This window comes from Aricia agestis, chromosome 4 (genome assembly GCF_905147365.1).
Source record: "Aricia agestis chromosome 4, ilAriAges1.1, whole genome shotgun sequence".
NCBI classification, from domain to species: Eukaryota; Metazoa; Arthropoda; class Insecta; order Lepidoptera; family Lycaenidae; genus Aricia; species Aricia agestis.
In genome coordinates this window covers 6300903-6327920 of record NC_056409.1, presented here as the reverse complement: position 1 = coordinate 6327920, position 27018 = coordinate 6300903, and the positions used below count along the sequence as shown (strand labels likewise).

The 27018-nt window shown below is 36.9% G+C and overlaps 1 protein-coding gene across 1 annotated transcript; it reads left to right on the top strand.

The window, feature by feature from the left end:
- The first annotated feature begins 10238 nt into the window (after nt 1–10238).
- LOC121726276 (RNA cytidine acetyltransferase) lies at nt 10239–23986 on the top strand. The gene is made up of 18 exons (XM_042113553.1): nt 10239–10440; nt 10511–10605; nt 10674–10833; nt 10927–11063; nt 11380–11542; nt 11695–11837; nt 13525–13801; nt 16182–16397; nt 16920–17147; nt 18001–18146; nt 18768–18915; nt 19744–19892; nt 20122–20259; nt 20765–20955; nt 21553–21722; nt 22142–22384; nt 23041–23180; nt 23871–23986. The coding sequence occupies exons 1-18, from the start codon at nt 10333–10335 to the stop codon at nt 23968–23970; spliced, it is 2952 nt and encodes a 983-aa protein (XP_041969487.1). The 5' UTR covers nt 10239–10332; the 3' UTR covers nt 23971–23986.
- Nucleotides 23987–27018: the final 3032 nt, after the last annotated feature.

Sequence of the window (27018 nt, the reverse complement as noted above, 5' to 3'; positions counted from 1 at the left end):
AATTTAAAAAAAATGGACAATCACCATTCTCAAAACGTGAGAAAATATCACCTTCGAAAAAATTACCCAATTATGAGATTTTTACGAAAGTAACACAGTTTGTGTATTCTCAAAACTTCACATTCGACATATTCCGTGCAAAGATCGCTCGAGTCGAATGAGTAGGACCGGTTATTTCTACGATGGCGGAATTCGTACACCAATTTACGCTCTTATTGGTGGATGGACGTTCGATTGGAAACCGGTTTCTGCACGATACAATTTGTTGCTGTGAGTTGTGTATTCTCAGAACTTCACACTAGAAATGTTTCGTGTAAAGATCGCTCGAGTCATACGAGTGCTAGGGACCGGTAGATGTCGGGATTCGTACACAAATTCGCCCTCTTGGTGGATATGTACCAAAGAAGTACAAAATTTCGTACTTACTTGTGTTTCTTTTGCGATAACTTACTAAGTTATTATAAGTTAATGTGTTTAAAAGAAACTATTTATAATTTCGTTAAATTAAAATATAGCTGAATTAGACTACATATTTTTATCAGAACTTTTGTCTATTATATTGTATAAGTACCTACTGTTACATACATCTATATATATATATATATATATATATATATATATATATATATATATATATATATATATATATATATATATATATATATTTCCACCCCGGAGTTGATATTGCGTCCTACATGGCGGTTTTTACCGATGATATTGCGTCCGACTGACTTGTTGCATCCTGTATACGGACGCAAGATTGACCATCTCTCAAATTCAGCCAGAAGTAGTGTTAAGGTTAGTACAATGGCTGGGTGAAATATTGGCATGGACGTTGTTTTGTCACCGGAGTGCTTTTCGGCGTATTTCTTAGTTCCGCTATTTGGCGCGCGAATTTTGGAGGTCGCTACTGTGCGCCGTATATCGGTGGCGTATATTCGATAATTTGTTTATGTATAACACGCCGATAATGTGGATTCCTGTATATAATAAAGTTTTTATCAATTCTAATGTGTGATTTAATTACGTCCCACAAAACGACATCGTCCCAGAGGAGACGCGGGGGTGACAGAGGCGAGGGGGCGGAGTTCGCACGCGACATGCAAGGGCATGTTTTTGTTTATATTTTTTGCCGGCCAGCGCGGACGTAATGACGCTTGTGGTATAAATATTGTGTAGTGGGGCGAATATTTGAGAGAGACTAAATTCATGTCTTCAAAGTTGGGTTCACAACGCCTTCGTAAATTTGATGTAACATTACACATTTCAATGTCTAATTAACTTACAAAAATGCTGCTAAAACTATTTGAAAGTAGAGTTAATATTTCAAAAGTTATTATAAAAAAAAGTACCACATTATGAAATTTTTGCGTGTCGTTTCGATACTGCCGCTCACAATTTATTATTTATAAAAAAAAATGAGCTAGAAAGGATTAAAAATTTAATGTTAATTTGAAGATAAAGAAGAAAAGAATCCGATACCAACAAATAACACATCAACTTACATTAAATAACTAAAAATTATATTTTTAAAATGTTCATAAAATTCGCGTCATTATCCTGCGCATTGTTTGTTTTGAATGCCTTGCCGATATACTCAACGTGACGGGTTGAAACCTATTTTGCGATAAAATCTGCTGGCTCACTTTATTTGATCGCAGTGCTTTGGTGTGGATAGAGGTCTTCGTTTTATGCTCTCTCTCTCTTTGAAATACGTTCTACAAAAATTTCCAAATAAGACGTCATTTACATTTCTCGATGTGTGCCAACATTTGTCTGTTTTTCACTACTTTTTTATACCAAGTTATAAAGGCCCGCAACATTTCTAAGTTCTTAATAATTTTCTTTATATCAATACTTAATTATAAACGAATTTAGTGAATTCCTCATTTTCCTGAACGTCTTTTTCCTGAATAGCCCTAAAAACATAATGACGATCATTCAGAATAATGATCAAATCTGTAACTGTATTTCAGGAAAACAGGAACAAATATATCGAATCGATGCAATGTCGATATTACAATTAGGTAGTTATTTGACACATTTTTGAAAAATAGTAGTAGAATAGTAAGAAAAGTAGTAAAAATGTTATCTACACTTCAATATTATAAAGCAGGAGAGGTTGTTTGTTTGTTTGAACGCGTTAATCTCAGGAACTACTAGTCCGATTTGAAAAATTCTTTCAGTGTTAGATAGCCCATTTATCGAGGAAGGCTATAAGCAATATTTTATCACGCTAAGAATAATAGGAGCGAAGATATAGAAGAATAGAGGAAAATGTGGAAAAAACGGAGGGAAATTATTTGAAAGGGCTTATTTGAACGCGCTTATCTCAGGAACTACTGGTCCGATTTGAAAAATTCTTTCAGTGTTAGATTGTCGTGTCAATGGTTGTCGTGATTGATGTAGATCGTTTTTTTTTAAATAAGTGATTTTAAAAACTATTTTAAAGACAAAATAAAATGGCCTTGGCCGTCGACCCATTTTGTAATACAAAAAAAATGTTTTAATTGTGGTGCAACGACCAAGAATAATATCAATATTATTACAAATCATTTTGTTCTACCTATGAAACGAAAGAACATAAAATCGCTTTATAAATCTTCATTTTTCTGGTGCAGCATATTTATTTACAAATAAATATGCAATTTACGATCATTATCCTGACGTCCAGTGTCCTGTTTGTACTTGAACTGTTTATATACTTACCTGTCTAAAAGTATTTTGGATCGATTGTATTAACTACTATGTCCCTACCTACATACCTACGTATATGATTTTCTTTGATAAGTACTTACCTATTGTATATTTTAAACAAAAGCCCATCAGTGACTGAGTTTAGACTGCGAATTGGGTTGGGACTAATGTATTTTTAAATATCTATACTTCCTAATATTGTAGAGACGAAATATTTAATCGTTTGCTTATTACTATTTAACTTACGAGTGACTACTGAACCAATTTAAATAATTCTTTCGCTATTAGAAAGCCACGGTAATGAGAAAATAGCCCAAACAAGTGCATCGAAACTCAACGTCAAGTGGTTACCGGGTCATGGGCTAGGCTGTACACTGTACAGTGTTCTGAGATTTTTTTTAAATCTTGACTTGGTGACTTTCTTCATTCATAAATCGACACCCTTGACAAGATTTATAGTAACTGTGATGGCATACTTATAATAATAATAATGTACTTTTATTCAGCTCGATAACATAAAAACCTTAATCTAGACAATTACAACATGCAAATTATTTTATTTTCAATGGTTTTTTATATTAGAATGTTAAGATCACAACCGGCAGCTTAGCTAGGTTACAGTATAACCTGTGTTAAAGCCACCGGACCCTTTCCCAACTACTGATCGCATATCGCTGATTTTACATTTCAGGCAATTAAAATTAGATTACAAATCAAATCAATGTTTAAAATTAATCAAACTTGATACAATAAACGGGGGCGGTGGTTACTCGCGTCCGTAGGAATTACCTTTTACTACCCTACACGTGTCCCCCGGGTGGTGCTAAACGAGTAACAACGCCGAGTCTCAGGCGGCGGAGATGATAACCTGACTCCTAGGCAGTAGTGGCCTTGAGGACTAAATACCCTCAAAAAGTCTAGCGCGGAAAGCAACGGGAAACTACCGCGACTATAATCCCAAGAAAACCACCATGACTAAGAACGCCACCAGAGATAATATGATGTCATGCGACCCGACTAACGCTCGGCGCCAGCTTAGTTCCGGGCCGACTGGTGTGAAATTGGCTACCGGCTGCAGGTCAGTTAACCAGCAGGCTGCTTGCAGAAAATCTGCTACTGTTGGAAACATAACATCTTACTCTAGCAAACTAATACCCAAGGGAAGGGCAATAACAATAGGAACCTGGAATGTCCGTGGACTTTTAAGGCCAGGAAAAACCGAAGTTGTTGAAGCGGAGATGGAGCGCTATAATCTGGCTATACTAGGATTGAGTGAGACCCATGTCAAAGATAACGGATACCACATCACACCTGAAGGAAATATGGTAATCTACTCTGACAGGCAAGACAATAGTTTTAGTGGTGTGGGCTTCATAGTTGCTAGCTGGCTACGAGACAAGGTATTGGGGTATAATACCATCAACAATAGAATTATATCCTTAAAAATTTCAGCCCATCCACACCCAATTAACTTTGTACAGGTCTATGCGCCGACCACTGTAGCCACCGAAGAAGAGATGGAGGAATTTTACCACGAGCTAGAATTAACCTGCAAAGCGTTACCAAAGAAGGAATGTACTATCATCCTGGGAGACTTTAATGCTAAGATAGGGCACACTGATAATGATCAACACCTAAGGAATGTTATTGGGGTATACGGCTTAGGAGCCCGCAACAGTCGAGGTGAGATGTTGTTAGAGTTTTGCATTGAAAAAGGACTATTCGTAACTAACACGGCATATAAACAACATCCAAGACGCTTATGGACATGGCGATCGCCAACAGGTCATAAAAATCAGATTGACTTCATATTAATCAGCAGCAGATGGAAGTCATGCATAACTCTCTCAAAGACTTTTCCGGGTGCAGATTGTGGCAGCGACCATCAGCTGTTAATAGCTCAATACAGAGTCCGCCTCAAAGTAGTTTCAAAGCCATCCAAAAATATTCTTCTAACACAAGAAGCGAAAGCTTTTGAGGACACACTACAAACTTGACTGGACAGTGAAACGTATTGCCCATTTGACTCAGCCAATACATCATGGAATCAGCTTAAGGCCGCATTAGAAGAGACAACTAGAACAATCACAAATGGACGGAAAGTAAAACACCCTAGATCTGAGTGGATGACCACTTGGGAGGCAATCGCACAAAGAAAGGCTCTAAAGACTGGAGGAATTCGTTCAAAGGAAGAACAACAGCGATACTCTGAACTTGACTCACTAGTACAGCGTCTCTGTAGACATGACAAGAATGCATATATCAATTCCATATGTAGAGATATACAAACACACTCTGATACCCTACATCCAAGAGACATGTTCCAAAAGGTGAAAATTCTCACACGGGAACGAAAATCAAAATCTTGGAACATAGAAGATGAAAAGGGTAACCTGATTTTAGACAAGAAACAAGTGATGACAAGATGGAGGAACTACTGCCAAGACCTGTACAAATATGACGCTGATGAACCTGACACTAGATTAGATTTTACAGATAAAGAACCCGACATCGTTCTCCATGAAGTAGAAGCAGCTATAAATAAGCTCAAAACAAAAGCTTGCGGTGGAGATGGTATACAGGCACAAGTGCTTAAGAGCTTGGGTAAGTCTGGAATCAGAGTAATGCATTCAATATGTCTTAAAGTATGGAGAACAGGACAGTGGCCAGACGATTGGACAGAATCTCTCGTGATACCACTACATAAGAAAGGGTCGACTAAAAAGTGTGGAAATTATCGGACCATCTCACTAATTTCACACGCCAGTAAGATTCTTCTCCATGTTATAAACAACAGATTGGCACACTATATAACTAGACAGATATCCAAAGAGCAGGCGGGATTCGTAAAGGGCAGGGGTACCCGAGAACAAATCCTAAACATCCGTCAGCTGATAGAAAAGAGCAGAGAATTCAATGTCCCAATAGTACTCTGTTTTGTGGATTACGCTAAGGCCTTTGACTGCATCGTCTGGTCCAAAATGCTGGAGGTGATGAGAGAGTTGGACGTCCCCGATCATCTCATATTTTTGGTACAAAACCTCTATCTGGAAGGTCGATCAAGGGTGCGATTAGACAATGATCTGTCAGAGCCGTTTGCTACAGAGCGTGGTGTCAGACAGGGTTGCATCCTCTCTGCTGTTCAACCTCGTAGGCTAATATGTAATGCGTCGAGTGTTGGAAGATTGGGAGGATGGTATTAAAATTAACGGATACCTTCTCAACAACCTAAGGTTCGCTGACGACACCACGCTTATAAGTACTTGCGAAGTGAAACTTGCTGAACTTCTAGCGCGGCTCGAAAAGATTAGTCGAGACTTTGGCCTCCAAATCAATCGCAATAAAACCAAACTGATGTACGTCGATAAGCTGAACCAAATACAAAAGACATCCTTACTACAAGATCTCCAACCCGTAGAGGAGTTTGTCTACCTGGGATCGTTGATTAGCAACAATGGTAACTGCGAGAGGGAGGTTGTCCGACGGGCTCAGATGGCTAAATCTGCGGTTGGGCGCTTAGAAAAGATATGGAAGAATAAAAACATCTATCGTAGCACAAAAATAACACTAATGCGTTCCCTAATCTTTTCAATATTTTTATATGCCTAAAGCACGTACTCGAGCTAAGATTGACGCTTTTGAAATGTGGCGTAAAATGCTCGGCATCCCTTGGACCGCACACCGGACCAACACGTCTATACTTCAGCAACTCAAAATTACCACCCGCCTGTCCACGCTTTGTCTACAACGATCACTTGACTTTTTTGGCCACATAGCCCGCCGGGAGCCTAATAATCTTGAGACTCTCATACTAGCTGGGCAATTAGAGGGGAAAAGAGGCAGAGTGGCTACACGATGGACAGACGCGATTGTCAAGGCTGCTGACTGCACGTTCCAGGAGGCATTTCATCAGGCCAAAAATAGAGACAAGTGGAGAGCCCTATCCCAAAAAGCAAATTTTGGTGGTCACGTCCCTCAGCCATGAGGATACGACTAGGAAGAAGAAGATACAATAAACAATACAAAAAACGATCGAAACGATCTACATCAATCACGACAACCATGATTGACTATGACTATCACAGCACAGAACGCAACGTCGCGTCGTGTTTGTTTACGCGCGCGCATTAACCAACTACTTACGAAAAAATTTATTATTATTGTGAACTTGTATTATAATCAAATACCGTCCTCTTTTTGTACAAAACAAATAAACAGAAATAATAGGTACTATTATAGATAATAACCATAATTTAAATTTACAAACAAAGTATATATATTGTTGTGTAATTTTGACAAAATGCTCGGCATCCCTTGGACCGCACACCGGACCAACACGTCTATACTTCAGCAACTCAAAATTACCACCCGCCTGTCCACGCTTTGTCTACAACGATCACTTGACTTTTTTGGCCACATAGCCCGCCGGGAGCCTAATAATCTTGAGACTCTCATACTAGCTGGGCAATTAGAGGGGAAAAGAGGCAGAGTGGCTACACGATGGACAGACGCGATTGTCAAGGCTGCTGACTGCACGTTCCAGGAGGCATTTCATCAGGCCAAAAATAGAGACAAGTGGAGAGCCCTATCCCAAAAAGCAAATTTTGGTGGTCACGTCCCTCAGCCATGAGGATACGACTAGGAAGAAGAAGATACAATAAACAATACAAAAAACGATCGAAACGATCTACATCAATCACGACAACCATGATTGACTATGACTATCACAGCACAGAACGCAACGTCGCGTCGTGTTTGTTTACGCGCGCGCATTAACCAACTACTTACGAAAAAATTTATTATTATTGTGAACTTGTATTATAATCAAATACCGTCCTCTTTTTGTACAAAACAAATAAACAGAAATAATAGGTACTATTATAGATAATAACCATAATTTAAATTTACAAACAAAGTATATATATTGTTGTGTAATTTTTGTGTAGTTGTGTAATTTTTTAAGATTTTGGACTGTTTTATCTTATTTTTGATAGGTACGTTAATAATTTTTTAAACGTTTTTATTTTTCTTTTCGACGCCTAAAGGGCCTTTTTTTGAGACTTTGTACTGATAGGTATGTCTGATATGTGATTCTTCAGGTTAATATTTTTCTAAGCATTTTTGTTTTATTTTTTTAACGCCTAAACGGCTAATAACGAATTTCAATTTGTTAAATTTTATCAACTTGTCACGTGGGCAGAGCCACGATTGAAAACTAGTATTGCTTACATACGCAAGTTAACTATAGTCAATGTCACAGTAAATTAGCCTCTCAACTGGTCGTTCTTAAAATTGTTAATTTCTTAAATTACTTTTATGTTCCTATTTCGGTGTATTTGATTTGTCAGACACTTTGATTATTATGACTATGGGTTTATTATTATACCTACTTGATTTTAAACAATAAAACTTAAAAATACCTACTACCGAAACAATTGTTTTATTTTGTGTTCATACTTAAGTTCAGAAGAAACACGCTCACATAAATAAAATGATCATATCTATCATAATTATCCTTAATATTTTTTAGTTAGCCTAGCGGACCTACCTAATTATAATTTAAAATTTAATTAATCTATGTAATATAGGGATAACTTGTTTTTAATGTCTGTTATGTACTCCAAGTTATAGAAATAAGTATTTTATTTTAATCGACTTCATAAAGAGGGATGATTCTCTATTTATACATACATATCGTCACTCCTGTCCCTCATTGGGGTAGACAGAGACCACATCACGCAATGAATTTATTGGGATCTATTATATAGGTACCTATGTATGTATCGATATAACATATAAGGTTAGGAGGAAGCAACAAACTCAACAGTTTATGGCGTACATACAAAAATAATATACGGTACCGATATAATCTCAAATATAGTAAGGAGTCATTTAATTAGTAGAATGCATGGAATTAATACAGTACAATATACGGTATCAATATATCCATACATTTAAATGGATGTAGGAAAAACGATGAAATGCATGTAACGAATACAAAAATATACAATGTGTCACATGATTTCCATCGAGAACGGAAGCAAAAAACCAGCGAGAATTATTTAAAATTGAATATCTAATTTTCGTACCTAAACAAAATTCCTCGTCGAGAATAGAATTCACATGACAGCAATGTAACTATATTCGCACGAATAACATTTAAAAAGTCATTGGAAATGGTAGACGCCATAGGGTTCGACTTTGAAAAGACGCAACAAGTCTTCGGCGATTTAAATATATATATATATATATATATATATATATATATATATATATATATATATATATATATATATATATATATATATATATATATATATATATATATATATATATATATATATAGATTTCCAATTGTTTTCCATTCCAAAACAAATTTTCGAGTTTTAGTTACGCTAAAACTCTTACTTTACGCCTCCGAAATGGTTTTACTGATTTTTACCAAAACCGCCAGCGGCCACGACCGGCCACGGGCGGCCGTAGACTTCACTATATTGTATTACAGTAATGAATTTACTAATAATTATAATAAACTCTATTTCTATATATTTTCTATATAGCCTATAGCCTTCCTCGATAAATGGGCTATCTAACACTGAAATATTTTTCAAATAGGACTAGTAGTTCCTGAGATTAGCGCGTTCAAACAAACAAACAAACTCTTCCCAATTATAATATTAGTATAGATGTGTATTCTGTGTGTGTGTAATCTTGAGTTTGTAAGCCCATCATCGCATGGCCATTTTGTGCTTATTTTCATACAAGTAGTGTGCGTGCATTTGTGCGTGTATTTTCTTGAATATTTCTATTTGTCGACCATTTCGAAGCACATTCTAATCCAGAAAAGAAAGTCATTAAGTTTATGATATCGATAAACTATAGTTCAAGTAATGTTCAAGTTACGTTCAAGTAATCAAACTTACGAGTATGCAATTTTTGTAGCTAAATTATTACTTGATGTGACATTTTTAGCACTAATGCCATATATAGCATGAATAAGGATTATTAAACTTGTAAATTATCTTTTTAGCTTACAAAAATACCGATTGAAAAGCCCAAAAACGTTGTTCAAAACATACGTATTCCATGTCAAATCCAGGTGTTTGAGGCATTCTTTGGCCGTTCTTAAGATTTATTATGTAGCGGAACCACAAAACTCAACAATATCCAGTATAAAATGTTCACTAAAAACCTTTATTAACACTTTTATTACATGAAATATGCAGACCGTCTATCTCAATGGTTTAATGTAATAAAAAAATGCAATATATTATGTGTATTTTTACTTTTTATACTTTAAAACTACAGTAAATAAAGTTGGCAGTATTTGGGCATTTTTTACTACAGGCTTTGTCAGGATTTGGCAGTTTTTTGACCAAAGTATGGCAGGATCTGTAATTTAAATATTGTCACATTGTTGTATTTTGTATTATTATTGTATTTTTTTTGGAGCAAAGGACTCGTTTCCAGCTCCCAATAAATTAAAAAAAATATATAATTATATGATTGGTCACCCTGCATTGACATTATACTAACAAAAACATTGCACATGCTGTTTGTAGGTTATGTAGTGAATTTTTAAATAAAATTTATTGAATTGGCCTTTTAATTCCTTTGAATATATTATAATTAAAAATGGTAAAGAAAAAAATTGACAATAGGATAAGAGTGATGATTGAAAATGGAGTTAAACTTGGACATAGAACGATGTTTCTACTTGTCGGAGACAAAAGTAGGGATCAGGTGTGTTATATTTTAGATAAACCATATTAATAACTTTATAATTGATATTAATGTTATCACTCTTTTGAAGGTACCCATTCTATATGACATGCTGGTAAAATCTACAGTTAAAGCTAGGCCAACAGTGCTATGGTGCTACAAAAATAAGGATGAAGCTATCAGCAAGTAAGTACTATTATTTCTTAATATCCTCATGCTTGTCGTCACTGTATTAATAATACCTATCTTTTTAGTCATGGCCGTAAAAGAGCTAAAAAAATTGCAGCCGGGAAATTGGAGGTGTCCGAGGAATCCCTCTTTGATTCCTTCCGAGTCGCTACAACTATTCATGGTCGTTATTATTCCGAGAGTCATGCTATGCTCGGACAAACGTATGGAGTGTGTGTGCTTCAGGTAATTTTTTTCTCTTGATTTTTTAATAACCATGTTGTAAAGCCTAACTTAAAATATATTGTTTTATGTCTTCATGATTACATTATTTTTTAGGATTTTGAGGCACTGACACCCAATCTTATGGCTCGGACAATAGAAACCGTAGAAGGAGGTGGTTTAATAATATTCTTGTTAAAAACCATGGACTCATTACGTCAGCTTCACTCTATTACTATGGATGTCCATTCAAGGTATTACTTACATTTTATTACTTTTTAAAATTAATTTCAGCTAAGTATCTAATTTTAAATTATTTTAAATTTACCTTTGTTTTTGAAGTCAACCAAGTTAGATTTAATAATTTATAGAAAAATTGTTATTTTATTAAAGATCAAACTAACCTGCATAAGCATTAGACAATTATACAAAAAGTTTGTACAGTTTGCATCTGATACATACAATTCAAGAAATACAGATATTTAAATAAATTTTAAGAAAAATCTACAATCTATTGTTAGTTTGAAACTGTTGTTAATATTTTAATGATATTAAAATGTATGCTTCCAGGTTCAAAACTGAAGCCTATGATACAGTGGTAAATCGTTTTAATGAACGGTTTCTGTTATCGCTAGCAGATAATCCTAGATGTTTAGTTGTTGATGACTCCTTAACAGTTCTGCCAATCTCTTCAAAAACAGCTCAAGTTGAACCTGTTAATGCAATACCAGAGGTATTTACTTTTTATCCTCTTTTATAAAAATACAAAAAAAGAATATGATATGGTTACTAATTTAACTGCCAGTATACTATTTTAGTAATTTAGTCTTAAAAATATTGGTCCATTGTTTTATTCAAATTAATTATTTTGTTTTATTTTTTTAGAAAATCAACCCTAAATTAACAGAGTTAATATCTTCACTGTCGGACACACCACCTGCTGGACCTCTAGTTGCTTTATGTCGGACCTACGATCAGGCTACAGCTTTAGTATCACTCATAAATACACTTGCTGATAAACAATCCAGGTAATTTTTATTATGACTAGCCCTCTCAGTTATGACTTTAAGCTCATTGTCATGAGAAATTTCCATTATGCCAAACAAAAACAACCAAGCCTTGCAATATAAATTGCTGTGTTAATTTTTAGGGTTCCATACCTAAAGGGTAAAAACTGGACCCTATTACTGAGACTCAATAACCGCTATAGCTAGGCTTCTAAAATTTTCACAGATTGTGTATTTCTGTTGCCGCTATGACAACAAATACTAAAAACAAAATAAAATAAATATTTAAGGGGGGCTCCCATACAACAAACATTATTTTTTTGGCCTTTTTTGCTCATAATCAATAATGGCAACAGCTAGGCACTTGAAATTTTTAGAAAGGCCTTAGCTATTATGTTATGTCTATTTTAATAATTAACTAGCTATTTCACCGAGCTTTGCTCGGTATTCGATAAAACACAAATAAATTGACATTTTCTAAAAATGATTCCTAGCTAGATCGATTTATCGTCCCCGAAATTTTCCCCTATTAACTAAATTTCATGAAAATCGCTGGAGCCGATTCCGAGATTCCAATTACAAATATATGTGTAGCAGTACCTACATTCGTTCGCCGATTGAAACAAAGAAAACAACGCGCTCTGAAAAGAACGCCTTTGTATACATTCGTTATAGAAGATGAAACCCAGAAGAAAATCGTTCTGCAAAGAACGTACGTTCGCAATAACGAGAGAAACGTTCCGTGTAATAATACCGGACATGAACTGGCCTTGAAAAAGGCATTTTTCTAATAAGAATTCTTCGCAACACTATTTATACTCGGGCGATGCCAGCGCCGCGAGCCTCGGCGCGGCCAGATTCCCGCGCAGCAATCTTAAAACTTTGTAAATATTTCTTACTCGATTTTTTTCTCTTTCTCAATTTGTGAATATTTTGTATCCCTTTCTGTATGTCCTTTTCTAATGTTGTTATCCAATCAAAATTAATCTTTTCAGTTTCTGTACAGTTTTGTAATAATAATAATTATGTAAAATTTTGTATTTAAGCAGCACAAATCTCCCAATAAAGCACTTCAGTTCACCACAGTAAATCGAGTTTTACTCTTTACTCCTCCGACCTCTAGTGATCTCTTAGAGAGACCAACCGGTCCTCTAAATATGTATATACAAGAATTGCTCGTTTAAAGATATAAGATAATAATATTTAAATAAAATAAAAATGTAAGAGGACAATTTTTGGCCTATTTTTCGTCTATAACGGTATGGAGTTAAATATAAGATACCCTTTGTGTGTGTGTCCGACTCGCACTTGGCAGATTTTTTTTTATTTATGAGTTTTTATTTAAGTGCACTATGTGCATACATAATATAATAATGCCTACTTTGACGACCTCTGTGGCTCAGTTGGTGGGCTGTTGGTAGCTCAAGCCAGGGTTCGCGGGTTCGAATCCCGCCGACGGAACAAAGAGTTTTCAAAGTTCCTGGGTCATGGATGTGTATTAAATATGTGTGTTATATAATAAAAATCATAAATATATGTATAGTATAAAAGTATTAAATATATTTCCGTTGTCTGGTACCCGTAACACAAGTCCTTCAGGTACTTAGCACGGGGCCAGACTGACGTGGTGTGAAGCGTCCATAGATATTGTTATTATTATTTGCAGCGAGTCCATTCTATACCTAATGACTTTGTGATTTTGTTCTAGACCACCTCATTGCTTAACTGCAGCAAGAGGTAGAGGCAAATCGGCGTGTCTCGGGCTATCTGTCGCCGCTGCTGTGGCTCTTGGCTATGTCAACATATACGTAACATCACCGCACCCAGAGAACTTGATCACCCTATTCGAGTTTGTCCTAAAGGGCCTGGATGCTTGCTTATACCAAGAACACATTGACTACAATATTGTGAGGTCTACCAATCCAGATTTCAAAAAGGCTATTGTGAGAATTAATATCTCAAGAAACTCAAGACAGACTGTGCAAGTAAGTTGTTAACTTTTTAGGTTTAGTGTAACTTAGCTGGTAACACAACATGAAAACTAAGTATATTGAATTGTAATTTATTGTATGTTACAAGGGCTAGAGAAATGAAAAAAAAGTACGTGTAATATCTATAGCTGTCTCCCTTACCTCAAGCCTATACCGCAGAACGCGATAGAGACAACTGCAGAAAATCCAGAAAATCAATGATTCGTTGTCCCCTGATTCCTTCTCCAAAACTTAACCGATTTAAGTACTTTTTTCATTAAAGATTAAAAAAAGGCTTGAGCTGTGTTCCTATGTTTTGCTTTTTTTGTATAATCTAGCCAAATCTGTTTTCTGGACGTTTGAACACAGTGGAAAATCTGGCCATTTTTTTGGGTTTTTGAACGTTCATATCTTATTTAATAATTAAATTATGAAAAAAAAGAAAACATAGGGGCATTGTATTAGTGGCCGTAGATATTCAGGAAAAAAATTATAACTCTACTAGCATTATCCAGGGAGGAAACAGGGGACAACGTTTGTATGGAAAAAAGGGCGGTGTGGAATCCTCTTAAATATCATAAATCAGAACATGTTAGATGTTGACTTGACATTCTATTATAATTTATTTTGAATACTTTTTTAGGGTACCGTACCCAAAGGGTACTAAGACTTCGTTGTCTGTCCGTCTGTCTGTCTCCAGGCTGTATCTCAAGAACCGCTATAGCTAGACTTCTGAAATTTTCACAGATTGCCGCTATAGCAACAAATACTGAAAACAAAATAAAATTAATATTTAAGGGGGGCTCCCATACAACAAACGTGATTTTTTGCCCTTTTTCGCTCTATATCAATAATGGCAAGAGGTATAGGTACTTGAATTTTTCACACTTTCTTTTGTTATATGTGTACTTACATATTTAATGATAATATTAAAATAAAATAAAAATTTAAGGGGAGCTCCAATACAAAAAACACAATTTTTAGCCTATTTTTGCTCTGTATCGGTATGGAACCCTTCGTGCGCGAGTCCGACTCGCACTTGGCCGATTATTCAACTTATATCATTGTATGTATTACTAGACCGGTTCAAAAAAATCGACTATTTTTTTTTTTCAAAACCCGCAGTGAAATATCTTCCTAGTAATGAAAAAAGAAGCCTGTGAAAACGGGAGCTCTTAATATCAATTTTGAAAGGTCGCTCATCATGAATTTCTATTTTACGTTTAAATAACATGGGATTTTTTTTTTTTTTATTTGGAATTTTACAACTCATTTTTGAATTAACATGTCGGGATGAGCGATACATATTTTTGAAGGAAATTGAACGCTCTAAATAAATTGTCTCTTATGTTTTTTCTGTAAGTTCACTCCTTCAAAAGTTATTCGAGTTTAAAATCCAACATGTAATCAATTCAACGTTTTTTCCTTAATTGTGATATAATATTAATACTTATCTTCAAAAAAAAAATATTGTACACTTATTAATTGTATAGTTGATAGCTTTACGTTTAACACGATTATTTTCAGTTGATAAAATTTACGATTTTGATTCTAACTACCAGAACTATGAACAATGAAATGCTACTAACAACAATTGAATACCAATAATCCAACAATGACATTTTAATAAAAAGACGACACTTTAGGAATAATCTTTTTTTATTTATTGAAATGAAAGCATCAAATTTTAGAGTATCATGTTCTAAATACCTACATACATACCACATAACCTCTCCATTTGTGGGCAGTTTACGTCCAATAAAATTTTCATTCATTTCACCAATCAAGTATACATTTTGTTCCATTATTTATAATAAAATGATACAATTATTAATAGCAGAATCATAAAGATCTACTTTATTAACGACGTTAAACTTGATGATTCAATATTTTAAGCCAAATTTTTTTTTTCAATAATAATTATGAAATATTTAAGAAAAATTAAAAAAAAAAACATTGAATTGATTACATGTTGGATTTTAAACTCGAATAACTTTTGAAGGAGTGAATTTACAGAAAAAACATAAGAGACAATTTATTTAGAGCGTTCAATTTCCTTCAAAAATATGTATCGCTCATCCCGACATGTTAATTCAAAAATAAGTTGTAAAATTCCAAATTTAAAAAAAAAATTTCCCATGTTATTTAAACGTAAAATAGAAATTCATGATGAGCGACCTTTCAAAATTGATATTAAGAGCTCCCGTTTTCACAGGCTTCTTTTTTCATTACTAGAAAGATATTTCACTGCGGGTTTTGAAAAAAAAAAATAGTCGATTTTTTTGAACCGGTCTAATGTATTACTGTAAGATTGTTTAGTAGAACCTACCTACAGAATTAAGGAGCATAATTGTTCTTGGCATGCTATTAAATTTTGTGTTCCAATATCTTTCAGTACATGACAGCAGATGACCATGCTCTGCTAGCGGCTGCTGACTTGGTGCTAGTGGATGAAGCGGCCGCCATTCCCTTGACTCACGTAGCAGCTATCGCCAAGAAGGCCCCCCTGGCTCTACTCTCGTCCACCGTCTCCGGCTACGAGGGTACCGGCAGAGCGCTCTCCCTCAAACTGTTCGCTGAACTGCAGACGGAGTATAATGCTCCTGCGCCGGTAGGTTAATTAAGAGCACATAATTGAAGTGCCAAAATCCATGGATAACTTGTTAAAAAATAAAGTGCTTACTTTGCATATCATCATCCCATACTAGCTAATTTTTTATTTCGTTTCGATAGGAGGATAATAATTTTGTATACTTACTTAATAAAATTAAATATAAACTTTATTTTAAAAGTTGCAAATTTAAGGTTCGTATAAATAGTCAGTACTTAAGATGCGACCCGGTCTCAAGACGCGACTGGGCTCTGTGATTGGTCCAAATTTTGACAGCCAACCAATCACAGAGCCTGAACCGTGTCTTGAGACCGAGATGCATCTTGAGTACTGACTATATTTTATACGGGCCTAAATGAACCACGACTTTCAGTTACTCTAATTACAGACACATAACTGTTTGCTTACACTGTGCTTTAAACACGTTGGCGGTTAAAACCATCTTGCAAAATTAAAAGGCCTTACTCTCTGATACTATTAAGTATTAAGCCATTTTCTTGTAAAGTTCTATGTTATTTTCAGATAAAACTCGAGGAGCCCATCCGTTATCGCGCCAACGATCCAGTGGAGCGCTGGCTGAACACACTTCTGTGTTTAGAGTCCCCCGCTCCCGCTCTAGGCGTGGGCGCTCCGCCACCTGCCGCCTGTGAGCTGTTAAGGGTTAACAGAGACGCGTTATTCTGTTACCACCGAGCGGCCGAGGCGTTCCTACACAGATTAGTGGCGATTTACGTGTCTAGTCATTATAAAGTGAGTTTTGTTATTATTTATTCATATTTGACTTTAAACACATGAAAAAATTACAGTACAGATAGTTCGGCAAAACTGGACGTTGTAATCATCTGATCATTGACCTTAGGGCCGGGATACAAAAACACGGCACGACGTCGTACGGCGCCGTGTCGTTTGAACCCACGACGCGCGTCGTAATAAACCACGGCACGGCGCCGTAGGGCGTCGTACGACGTCGCATCTTAGAAACTCATCTTGAATTTCTACGTGAGTTTCTACGGCACGACGTCGTACGACGCCGTTGTGCGCCGTGCCGTGGTTTTTTAAGACGCGCGTCGTGGGTTCCCACGACACGGCGCCGTACGACGTCGTGCCGTGTTTTTGTGTCCCGGCCCTTACACCTTACACCCGTGAGCATGCACTCAGGTCTCAGCCCTCGGCCTACCTATGACGTACTAGTGCATTCCATTTTATGCCAAGAGATTACAAATCAATTGAATGACTGATCTACGCTATTTGATATGTCAAGTCAGTCGTAAGCTATATTAGTCGTGATTCGTGATTCGCCTGAGCTTGACATAACGCGGCCAAATTACGTCCATCTATGAATCCACTTCTCGAATAGGAGTTTATTAGCATGACATAATTGAAACTAAAATGCACTACCGAAATAACATACCCATGTACGCGACACTAAAATCTTACGAGTACTCACAACGCGCTCAAAGAAGTTTAGGGCTCCCACATAAAACTAATTCGCATCGCATCACATCGTAATGTCATTTGATTATGAATTTTGTCGCAGATATTTGCGATTCGAATTCGCAGTTACGAGTGCCCTTAACAAAAAACGATTTGTTATTCCCCATAGAACAGTCCAAACGACCTGCAACTCCTGGCGGACGCGCCCGCACACAGTCTGTTCGTGTTGTTGGCTCCGACGCCGCCGCGCTCCACCTCGCTGCCCGAAGTGCTGTGTGTCATACAGATGTGCTTCGAGGGGAATATCTCTGACAAGTTAGTGAGCATATTTATCTTCTACACTTGGATCCCTTTTATATATAATATGTACTTATGTACTTATATAGGTACCTATGAATATGTACAATGTACATATATCTGTGATAATGCCTACTTTGACGACCTCTGTGGCTCAGTAGGTGGGCTGTTGGTAGCTCAAGCCAGGGTTCGCGGGTTCGAATCCCGCCGACGGAACAAAAAGTTTTTCAAAAGTTCCTGGATCTTGGATGTGTATTAAATATTTGTATCATATAATAAAAATCTTAAATATATGTATAGTATAAAAGTATTAAATATATTTCCGTTGTCTGGTACCTGTAACTGTAACACTAGTCCTTCAGGTACTTAGCACGGGGCCAGACTGACGTGATGTGAAGCGTCCATAGATATAGATATAGATATAAAGATATAAAGATATAAATCTACATGACTAGAACTTTCAACGTCACAGTGTTTACTGCAAAATAATCTTTAAGTCTGAGTTTTGTTACACCATTCTAAATAGTTTTTATTTAAAAATTTAAATAGTAGTTTTTATTTCAAATTTATATCTTAAAACAAAAAGACTTACTGCAGAAAAAGCTTAACTTTATATATGGTTTAAATTTTTATTTGCAGGTCAGTGAAGGACAGTCTGGGTCGCGGTCGCAAGGCAGCTGGCGACCTCATACCGTGGAACATCTGCGAGCAGTTCGGCGACAAGGACTTCCCCAAACTCGCCGGCGCCAGAGTCGTGAGGATCGCCACACACCCCTCATATCAACGGGTGAGATAATCCTATAGTACATAATATTCTTAAATCTATAGATACTAAAAACGCCTCTGTGGTCTAGTGGTATAGAGCGCGGCTCTTGACTCGGAGGTCATGGGTTTGATTCCCGCGTTGGAAACATGTTATTTCCAAGTTTGGTTAGGACAATGCAGGCTGATCACCTGATTGTCTGACAAGTAAGATGATCCATGCGTCGGATGGGCATGTAAAAAGTCGGTCCTGCGCCTGATCTCTCGCCGGTCGTGTCGGTCGTCCGTCCCACTGGGTTATGAGAGTAAAGGAATAGAGAGTGCTCTTGTGTACTGCGCACACACTTGGACACTATAAATTACTCCTGCGTAGCTGGCCTGGTTTCAATGAAACCGGCCACCGTCACCGAAACCGGTGTGGGAGCTATTATTATTATACTAAAAAAATCAAATTTACTAAAAAAAACCCTTCGATCGTGGAAAAACGAGACACAATAGAATTTCTATTGTGTACAATAGAATTTCTATTGTGTCTCGGTCACCGGTGACCGTATGGGGCTTGATGAAATAAAACTTGTTTTATAGAACCCGTCTATAATAAGAATAATATTGATGCTTCATAAGTTGAAATCAGGTGACAGTTATTATTACGGTAAATCATAGATAGAATAAAAACGTAACATTTTTAATTTTGCCTTCTATAGGAAACTGAAATTTGATGTTTCATATTTTATCTAATACGTACAACCGTTTTGCGAAATCTGATATGAAACAAAGAAAGTAAAAAAGTTATCTCTCAATAGAATATTGTTTCTATAGTATTACTACAATTATTACATTATGTAATATACAGATGGGCTACGGCAAGCGCGCCCTACAGCACTTAGTGTCGTACTATGCCGGTGAGATACCCTGTCTGGAGCAGGCTCACAGTGAAGACGATGAAGAGAACAGAACAAACAAGAAGACCGGGTCATTACATACAGAGAGCATTGTGCCAAGGTAACATTATTTACTTAAGCTAAAATATGACCTAGACTCTAGAATAATAATTATTATACAGCATACGATATCTATGCTATTACAATAATTTATTGAATTGAATTTCACAAAGGAATTCCATGTCGGTTCTGTTGCTCACTTTTTAAATTGAATCATATAAAAATCTTAAATCATTACTGCTAGCTGAACTAATTAACTGGCTTTGATGAGTCATGAAATCAATTTTCAGAACAAAACCTCCGACTCTCCTGCGAAGACTGACAGAAGTGAGTCCCGAACATCTGGACTACATCGGCACAAGTTTCGGTCTAACAGAAGAATTGCTCAAGTTTTGGAAATCGCAGAAATTTATGCCAGTGTATCTCAGGTAATATGATACAAAAAACCGGAAATCATTTAATAGATTTTTGTAGTATGTATTGGGTTTCAGCCTTCATCATTATAGGGTCTTGCGTACAGCATATATCAGCCATAGAGTATAATTATGTTTTAAAAATGAGAAATATTTATGTGTCTGCTAGATGTTTCTCACAGCTTTGTTTCCACTGAAATCGGTTTATTGTACCGTAATGGTAAATTGTTCCAGCATAATTTTTTTTTAATTTTTTTAAATGAAATAAGTTGGCAAACGGGCAAACGGGTCATCTGATGGAAAGCAACTTCCGTCGCCCATGGACACCCGCAACATCAGAAGAGCTGCAGGTGCGTTGCCGGCCTTTTAAGAGGGAATAGGGTAATAGGGGAAGGTAGGGAAGGGAAGCGAATAGGGGAGGGTAGGGAAGGGAATAGGGTAGGGGATAAAAATTATCCTATATTCTACCCCTCGATCTATTTTCAATTTCATCAAAATCGTTTATCACCTTCCATTTCAGTCAAAAAGCGAACGAGCTAACCGGCGAACACTCGTGTATAATGGTGCGGGCGCTCGGCGAGGCGGCGTGGCCGGCGCACTACGGCGCTGACTTCAGACTGCGCCTGGGCAGGTTACTAGCGAGGAGTTTACGACACCTGCCCGCTTCGCTCGCGTTAGCTACGTTGTCGGATCAACATGTCAACAAACCTGGTGAGTACCGATAGTTCATACTTGATCACACTAGTAAGTTATAATTAAACATGACTTCTTTTATATCAAATACTAAAATAGTACCATATACGCTGACCTCCATTATTGTATAATGGAGGTCAGTGACCACATATGACATAGTACTCTTTTATTACATACAAATTACAAACGTCAAACGACTTTTACAGTTTTGACTATCTGATCGCGGTTTGCGTTAGTTCGAACTTCGACGTATCATAACATACTCGTACTATTTTGTAGTGTGATAGCCGATAGGAATAGGGCTGCATCGAACAAGAAATTAAGTTGGATTGTTACATTAAAATATTAGCATCTGGGTATTGGTCACCACACAACACTGTCACAATGCATGAGCCAACTCAGATAATGTGTAAGTCTTCTGTAAGACTTCAGTCTCGAAATCTAGCGGCGAACGGCTATATTTTATATATTCGATGTATAAAATAAAGATTTCGAGACTGGAGCTTAATAGTGTTTTATAGTTGTGCCGTTTGCAGTTTTATAGTGGACCAATGAATAATGATACACAAAAACATAAGACAATCTAATGTAATTAACATAATATATCTGTTCTAGATCTAACAAAACAGCAGATCGGTCAGCTCCTGTCCGCGCACGATCAGGCCCGCCTGGAGTCATACTGCCGGCAGCAGGCGGACTACCGCCTGGTCACAGACCTCCTCGCGCCGCTAGCACACCTGGTCTTCCACACTAAATCCAAACTGAAGCTGGATGCTGTGCAACAGGTAGGTTAATTATTAATTTACCCATAAGTTTCTAGAGTTTGTGATTTCTAGTTTTATAGGTTTAATCTTCCATATGCCATTAACGTAAATTAATTATATGAACTATCAGTGTTGTATTGGTATGTTTATTTACTTTGGATAGGCTATAAAAAACATTATATATTATTAAAGCACAGATATAGTATAGAGAAGATCCAGGGGAAAGCGTACTGTTGTCGCAGCAAATGATTGCGGTTTTTTTTGCGTGCTCGAAGTTACTGACAATGTTTGAATCCCAAAAACGGATTTATCATTTCTTTCCCTGAGATTAAAACGTTATTGTGTTTAGTTTATTTTGTAGATACTGGCTTCACAGATTTGCAGTATGTGATGGTGAACCATTTGCCTCAATATTTAATTATATATGGCATCATTTACAGGTAATATTCGTCGCAATGGGTTTCCAAATGAAGGATGTCGATGACATAGCAGGCGAGTTAGGTCTACCCGGCTCACAGATACTCGCCAAGTTCTACGAAGCTTGCAAGAAGATCAACAACATCATTAACACTATACTAGAGAATACCGTAGCCAAGGAGATGGGAATAGATGAGAAGACAGCAGATGTGACGAGCGAACCTGTGAAGCAGAGTTTACATGAGGAGTTGAATAAGGCTGCTAAGGTAAGTTCTTCAGTTTTTATCTCCCTTACCAACAAACAACGTTGGGCAATGAATATTGAATATTATGCTGTTGTAATTTAACACACAAGAAGAAATCACTGTATAGCCTATTCATTGTTTAACACTTACTAGTTAAATAATATAGTAACCTCTACTAAAGTCTGATCGTGAAGTACGTAGGATATTGAGCTGTGGAATTTTTCACGTCCACGAATATATTGCTGCTTCGAACAATATATTCGTGGACGAGAAATGCAATACGAGCTTTGGTACACGTGGGAGAGCCATGTTTCGGCACGAATCTGCCGGCTCGACCGGAGAAATACCACGTTCTCACAGAAAACCGGCGTGAAACAGCGCTTGCGCTGTGTTTCGCCGAGTGAGTGAGTTTACCGGAGGCCCAATCCCCTATCCTATTCCCTTCTCTACCCTCCCCTATTCCCTTCCCTTCTCTTCCCTACCCTATTACTCTATTCTGTCTTAAAAAGCCGGCAACGCACCTGCAGCTCTTCTGATGCAGCGAGTGTCCATGGGCGACGGAAGATGCTTTCCATCAGGTGACCCGTTTGCTCGTTTGCCCCCTTATTTCATAAAAAAAAGGTTCTCTTCCCAATAGTAACAACGTACTTCACACTCCACGCATAACACATCCACAGGAGTTGGAGCGCAAACAGCGCAAGGAGTTGTCGCGGCTGATGGGCGAGGACCTCAGCCAGTACCGCATCAAGGGCAGCGACCTCGAGTGGGGACAGGCGCTATCCGACACCAAGCAGGCGCAAATCGTCTCCGTCAAGAGGTAGATCCATACTAATATTATAAACTACTGGTCCGCCCCGTGTCCGCCCGTGGTACATACATAGCCAGTCAGATAGACGCTGAACCGATTTAGCTGAAATTTGGTATGGAGATACTTTGTGTTCTGGGATAGGACATATAATACTATTTATCCCGCAAAAATGTACGGTTCCCGCGCCCGAAAACGAATTAAACATTAAAAAAGGACATAGGATATCGCAAAAATGTACGATTTCCGCGCGATAAACGCGAAGACGAATTAAACATTAAAAAATCTGATTATTAATAATTATGTCTGTTGATTACATTAGTACGCTTAAACGATTCAATCGATTTAAATAAAGCTTGGCATGAAAATACTTCGAGAGACGGGAAAGCTAAACAACAAAAGAGATAGCATGGTTCAAACCTTTATTAAATTTGGATTTACCGAAACCGAGCCAGGTGCGAGTGGCTTCTACGATATCATCAGGATAACAGTTTTTAATTAAGTTTAAGTTGCGAAAATGCCGATGATGAGATGAATTCGAAAGAAATTGAGGAACAAACCAACAAAATTTCTCGCATGACAATAAAATAAGAAAATATATACCTTTAGTTAGGTACGAACTCTAATGTGAAAAAGTAAGCTTTTTCTTTTACTTACCTTACCTAAATCTTGTCTAATAAAAGGTTTTTATTTTATTTTCAGTGGCGAGAAACGTCTCGGAGAAGATATGAAGGAGATCGATGAACTCATAGACGAGCGGGCTAACAAAAAGAAGAAGAAGAAAAAACATGTCAGAAATTAAAAATTCTGTAAGCAGATAAATTTTGTTTTATACACCTTCTACACCATTGCGTTTCATCTGTTCGTAATGTTAGGCATAGTAATTTGAAAGTGTGTTAAGATTTCGGGGCTTCGAATCGGTCATCTATCTTGCATTACAAAAGAGTTTGTTTTAATGCCAAAATATTGTCAGGATCGTGAGAAAAAAAAACAACCAATTCAATAATAATTTCTATAATTATTGTAATATAAAAAAGTGTTGGTAGTTATCAACCCTTGGAATAGACAATAGATATTTCCTCTTAAACATAACAAATATGCGCGCGCGCGGCGGCCGCGGCGCCATACAAAAATACTCATTTGTCGAACCTGCGCGCGCGCCGCCGCGCCCCCCATACCCTATACTTTACCATTTATTACAATATAATGTGATCTAAGAAAAATAATATTTTCGTCTAACGCCCGACGGACGTGTGGTAAACAATTCACTATCATTAGTTTGTCCCGTTATTTAGACATACACACGCTACTAAAATAATGAATGGTGGCCGACGCAGGCGCGGCGCTGACTTACTCTAAGCGCGTTGCGGACGACACGTCTTGCAAAGCCTTCTACCGAACTCACGCCCTCGCACCACATAACTACGGAAATCGCCTTAAAACGTGAACCACATTCTTAAAGCTAAGTTAAATTTAGAAGCTTTTAGACACGCGTACGAGAGCTAAAGCGCTTGCTTTATTGACGTAGTACAGTAATTGAGAAGGAATTGCATTGAAGACATGATTCGAGTCTCTTGGCACTTTATCTTATGCTAGGTTCTATAATTATGCGTTAATATAACGAAAACGCTTCACAGGTTGACTCGCCTTTCTCATTATCGCTTCAGTTTCTAATAGACCCTAGTTTACACGAAATTGAAGTCGATGTTTACAGTTTTAGAAAATAGATGGCGCTTTTAGACATTGTATTTCAGTATTGCCTCAAAGGTGTGATTTTTTTTGAGTTTTGTAGATTGTATTTTACTTTTTTCTTATGTTGTGATGCTAATGAGAATTAAGTAAGAGGTATAGACGAATCAACCTCTCAGTTGGAACCAGCGTGCACTAGAACTTAGAAGTTTATATTAAATACTAATACGGTTTAGGTTAGGTTACATTTGCGTTTTTTTCGTCAGGGCTTTTACATTTTTTTTTCGACTATATCATGTTACGTTACATGTAATTCTAGTGCACGCTAACTCCTAGTTTTCAACATGTAACAATAGCATTTGTTCTGGCGTTTGTCATCAATTTCATCGTCAACAAAATCACAAAGTCACATCAAAATAAACACAGCTGTATTCAGTTGGTCGCAGTCCGTCCAGCCTCGATGTAAGCGTCGAAGCGAAACCAAAACAACGCACCGACATCGATGATATATAAAATACTTAATATAACTCGTTCCCTAAGAAATATTCCACTTTAATAAGTAAGTACTATAAAATATATTTAAAACGTCAAGAATTTGAACATATCTCGTGTGAAGCATTGTACAGCGAACGTCTAATGAGGGCTCTACTCTTATACTCATATATCCAAAGACACGAAAGCGACCGCTACACCTTATTGCCAATCTTACTTTATTGCTACGACATAAACGTACGCTACCTATAGTATAATGTAAATATAATCAATAAACAGTTACAACATCCAATAAAACAAAATATCGTTAAATATTATTGCAATATTTAGTCCAACTATAAATCATAGGGGTCCGTAGAACGAATAACGATCTAAGTGCAGTAGTGTACAGTGCGGTATATTCGCGAACACAAAAGCGCCCGCCGTACACTCGCAGCCGAATCTCGCTTCCCAATTATTCTAATTAGGCTAATTTATCTTTTGCTTTCGCGAATATAGAACGAGTTCGAAGCTTATCCTCATAATTTGTATTCGCGTCGCGTTCGTTTACCAAATTAAATCGGATGACCGTTTATCACTAAGGCACAATTTAAATTTCCACTTTGAACTTCATTTAATACTAAAATAAATTAGTTCAATTCCCCGCTCCTTAGTCGTGAGGTATTCGCTAGCTGTCGTCTACATCGTAAAAACGCCGACTTACTATTACGGCCCGTTTACGGCTATTTTACCCCTTAAAGGACCTAAAAGGACTCTATGTCGACGACATAAAGATCACACCCGTTCAAGGTAAAATAACTGACCGGGCTATGTTGACTGTACTTTAAACATCGAATTATCTAACACAATACACGAAATTATTGTAAAAATATTATTTTACTTACACGAGTTTATGATATTACGGACATATTATTTTAAGCACGTTTTATGAAAATGTAGAACTCACATATTTTGTCGGATCGTTCCATATAATAAATATATAAGTTAAAATATGCAAAATATATAATAAACAGCTTAATTTAACGTTTCTAAAGGTACTATTGCTTTCTTGTATTCTATGATTAGGAACCAATAACCAATGTATGGTTTATAATCATAGACGACCAAATATACAAAATTGATTCCGATATCTAGAGACAACTCTAGCGTACGACTAGCACTCCTATCTTTTGTAAATTAGTTTTTGTCGTATAATACCTTATCTATCGAGCAATAAAGCGTATGTTTAGGGATTTCCGATCGCAATATTTGAACCATAACTCTATCGTATACAAAGCTAGCGTACGGACGCTCATGCGACATTCTACAACATCGACAACAGTAAATATCGACAAAAATAGACATCGCCATTCTTTTATGGCTCAAAATGCTTACTGGCTTCCTTAGCTAACAATTCTAGCGTTTGATCCAAAGAAATAAATCAAGAGAACGGCGACGCGCGTCCGTTGCTAAGGAATCGCTCGTGTCAATTTTTGCTTTGCTTTAAGTTAAAACTAGGTTAAAACAAATAACTTACCCGTGGCAAGAAATACCTCCTTTTGACCGATTCACTTTCGTACTTCTGTTTTTACAATTAGACACTGCACAATGAGGCATTTTTGCACAACCGCTCCGGTGTAATCAAGTCGAGACGTGCGCGCTGACTGAATGAACGTTCAATGAATCTTGC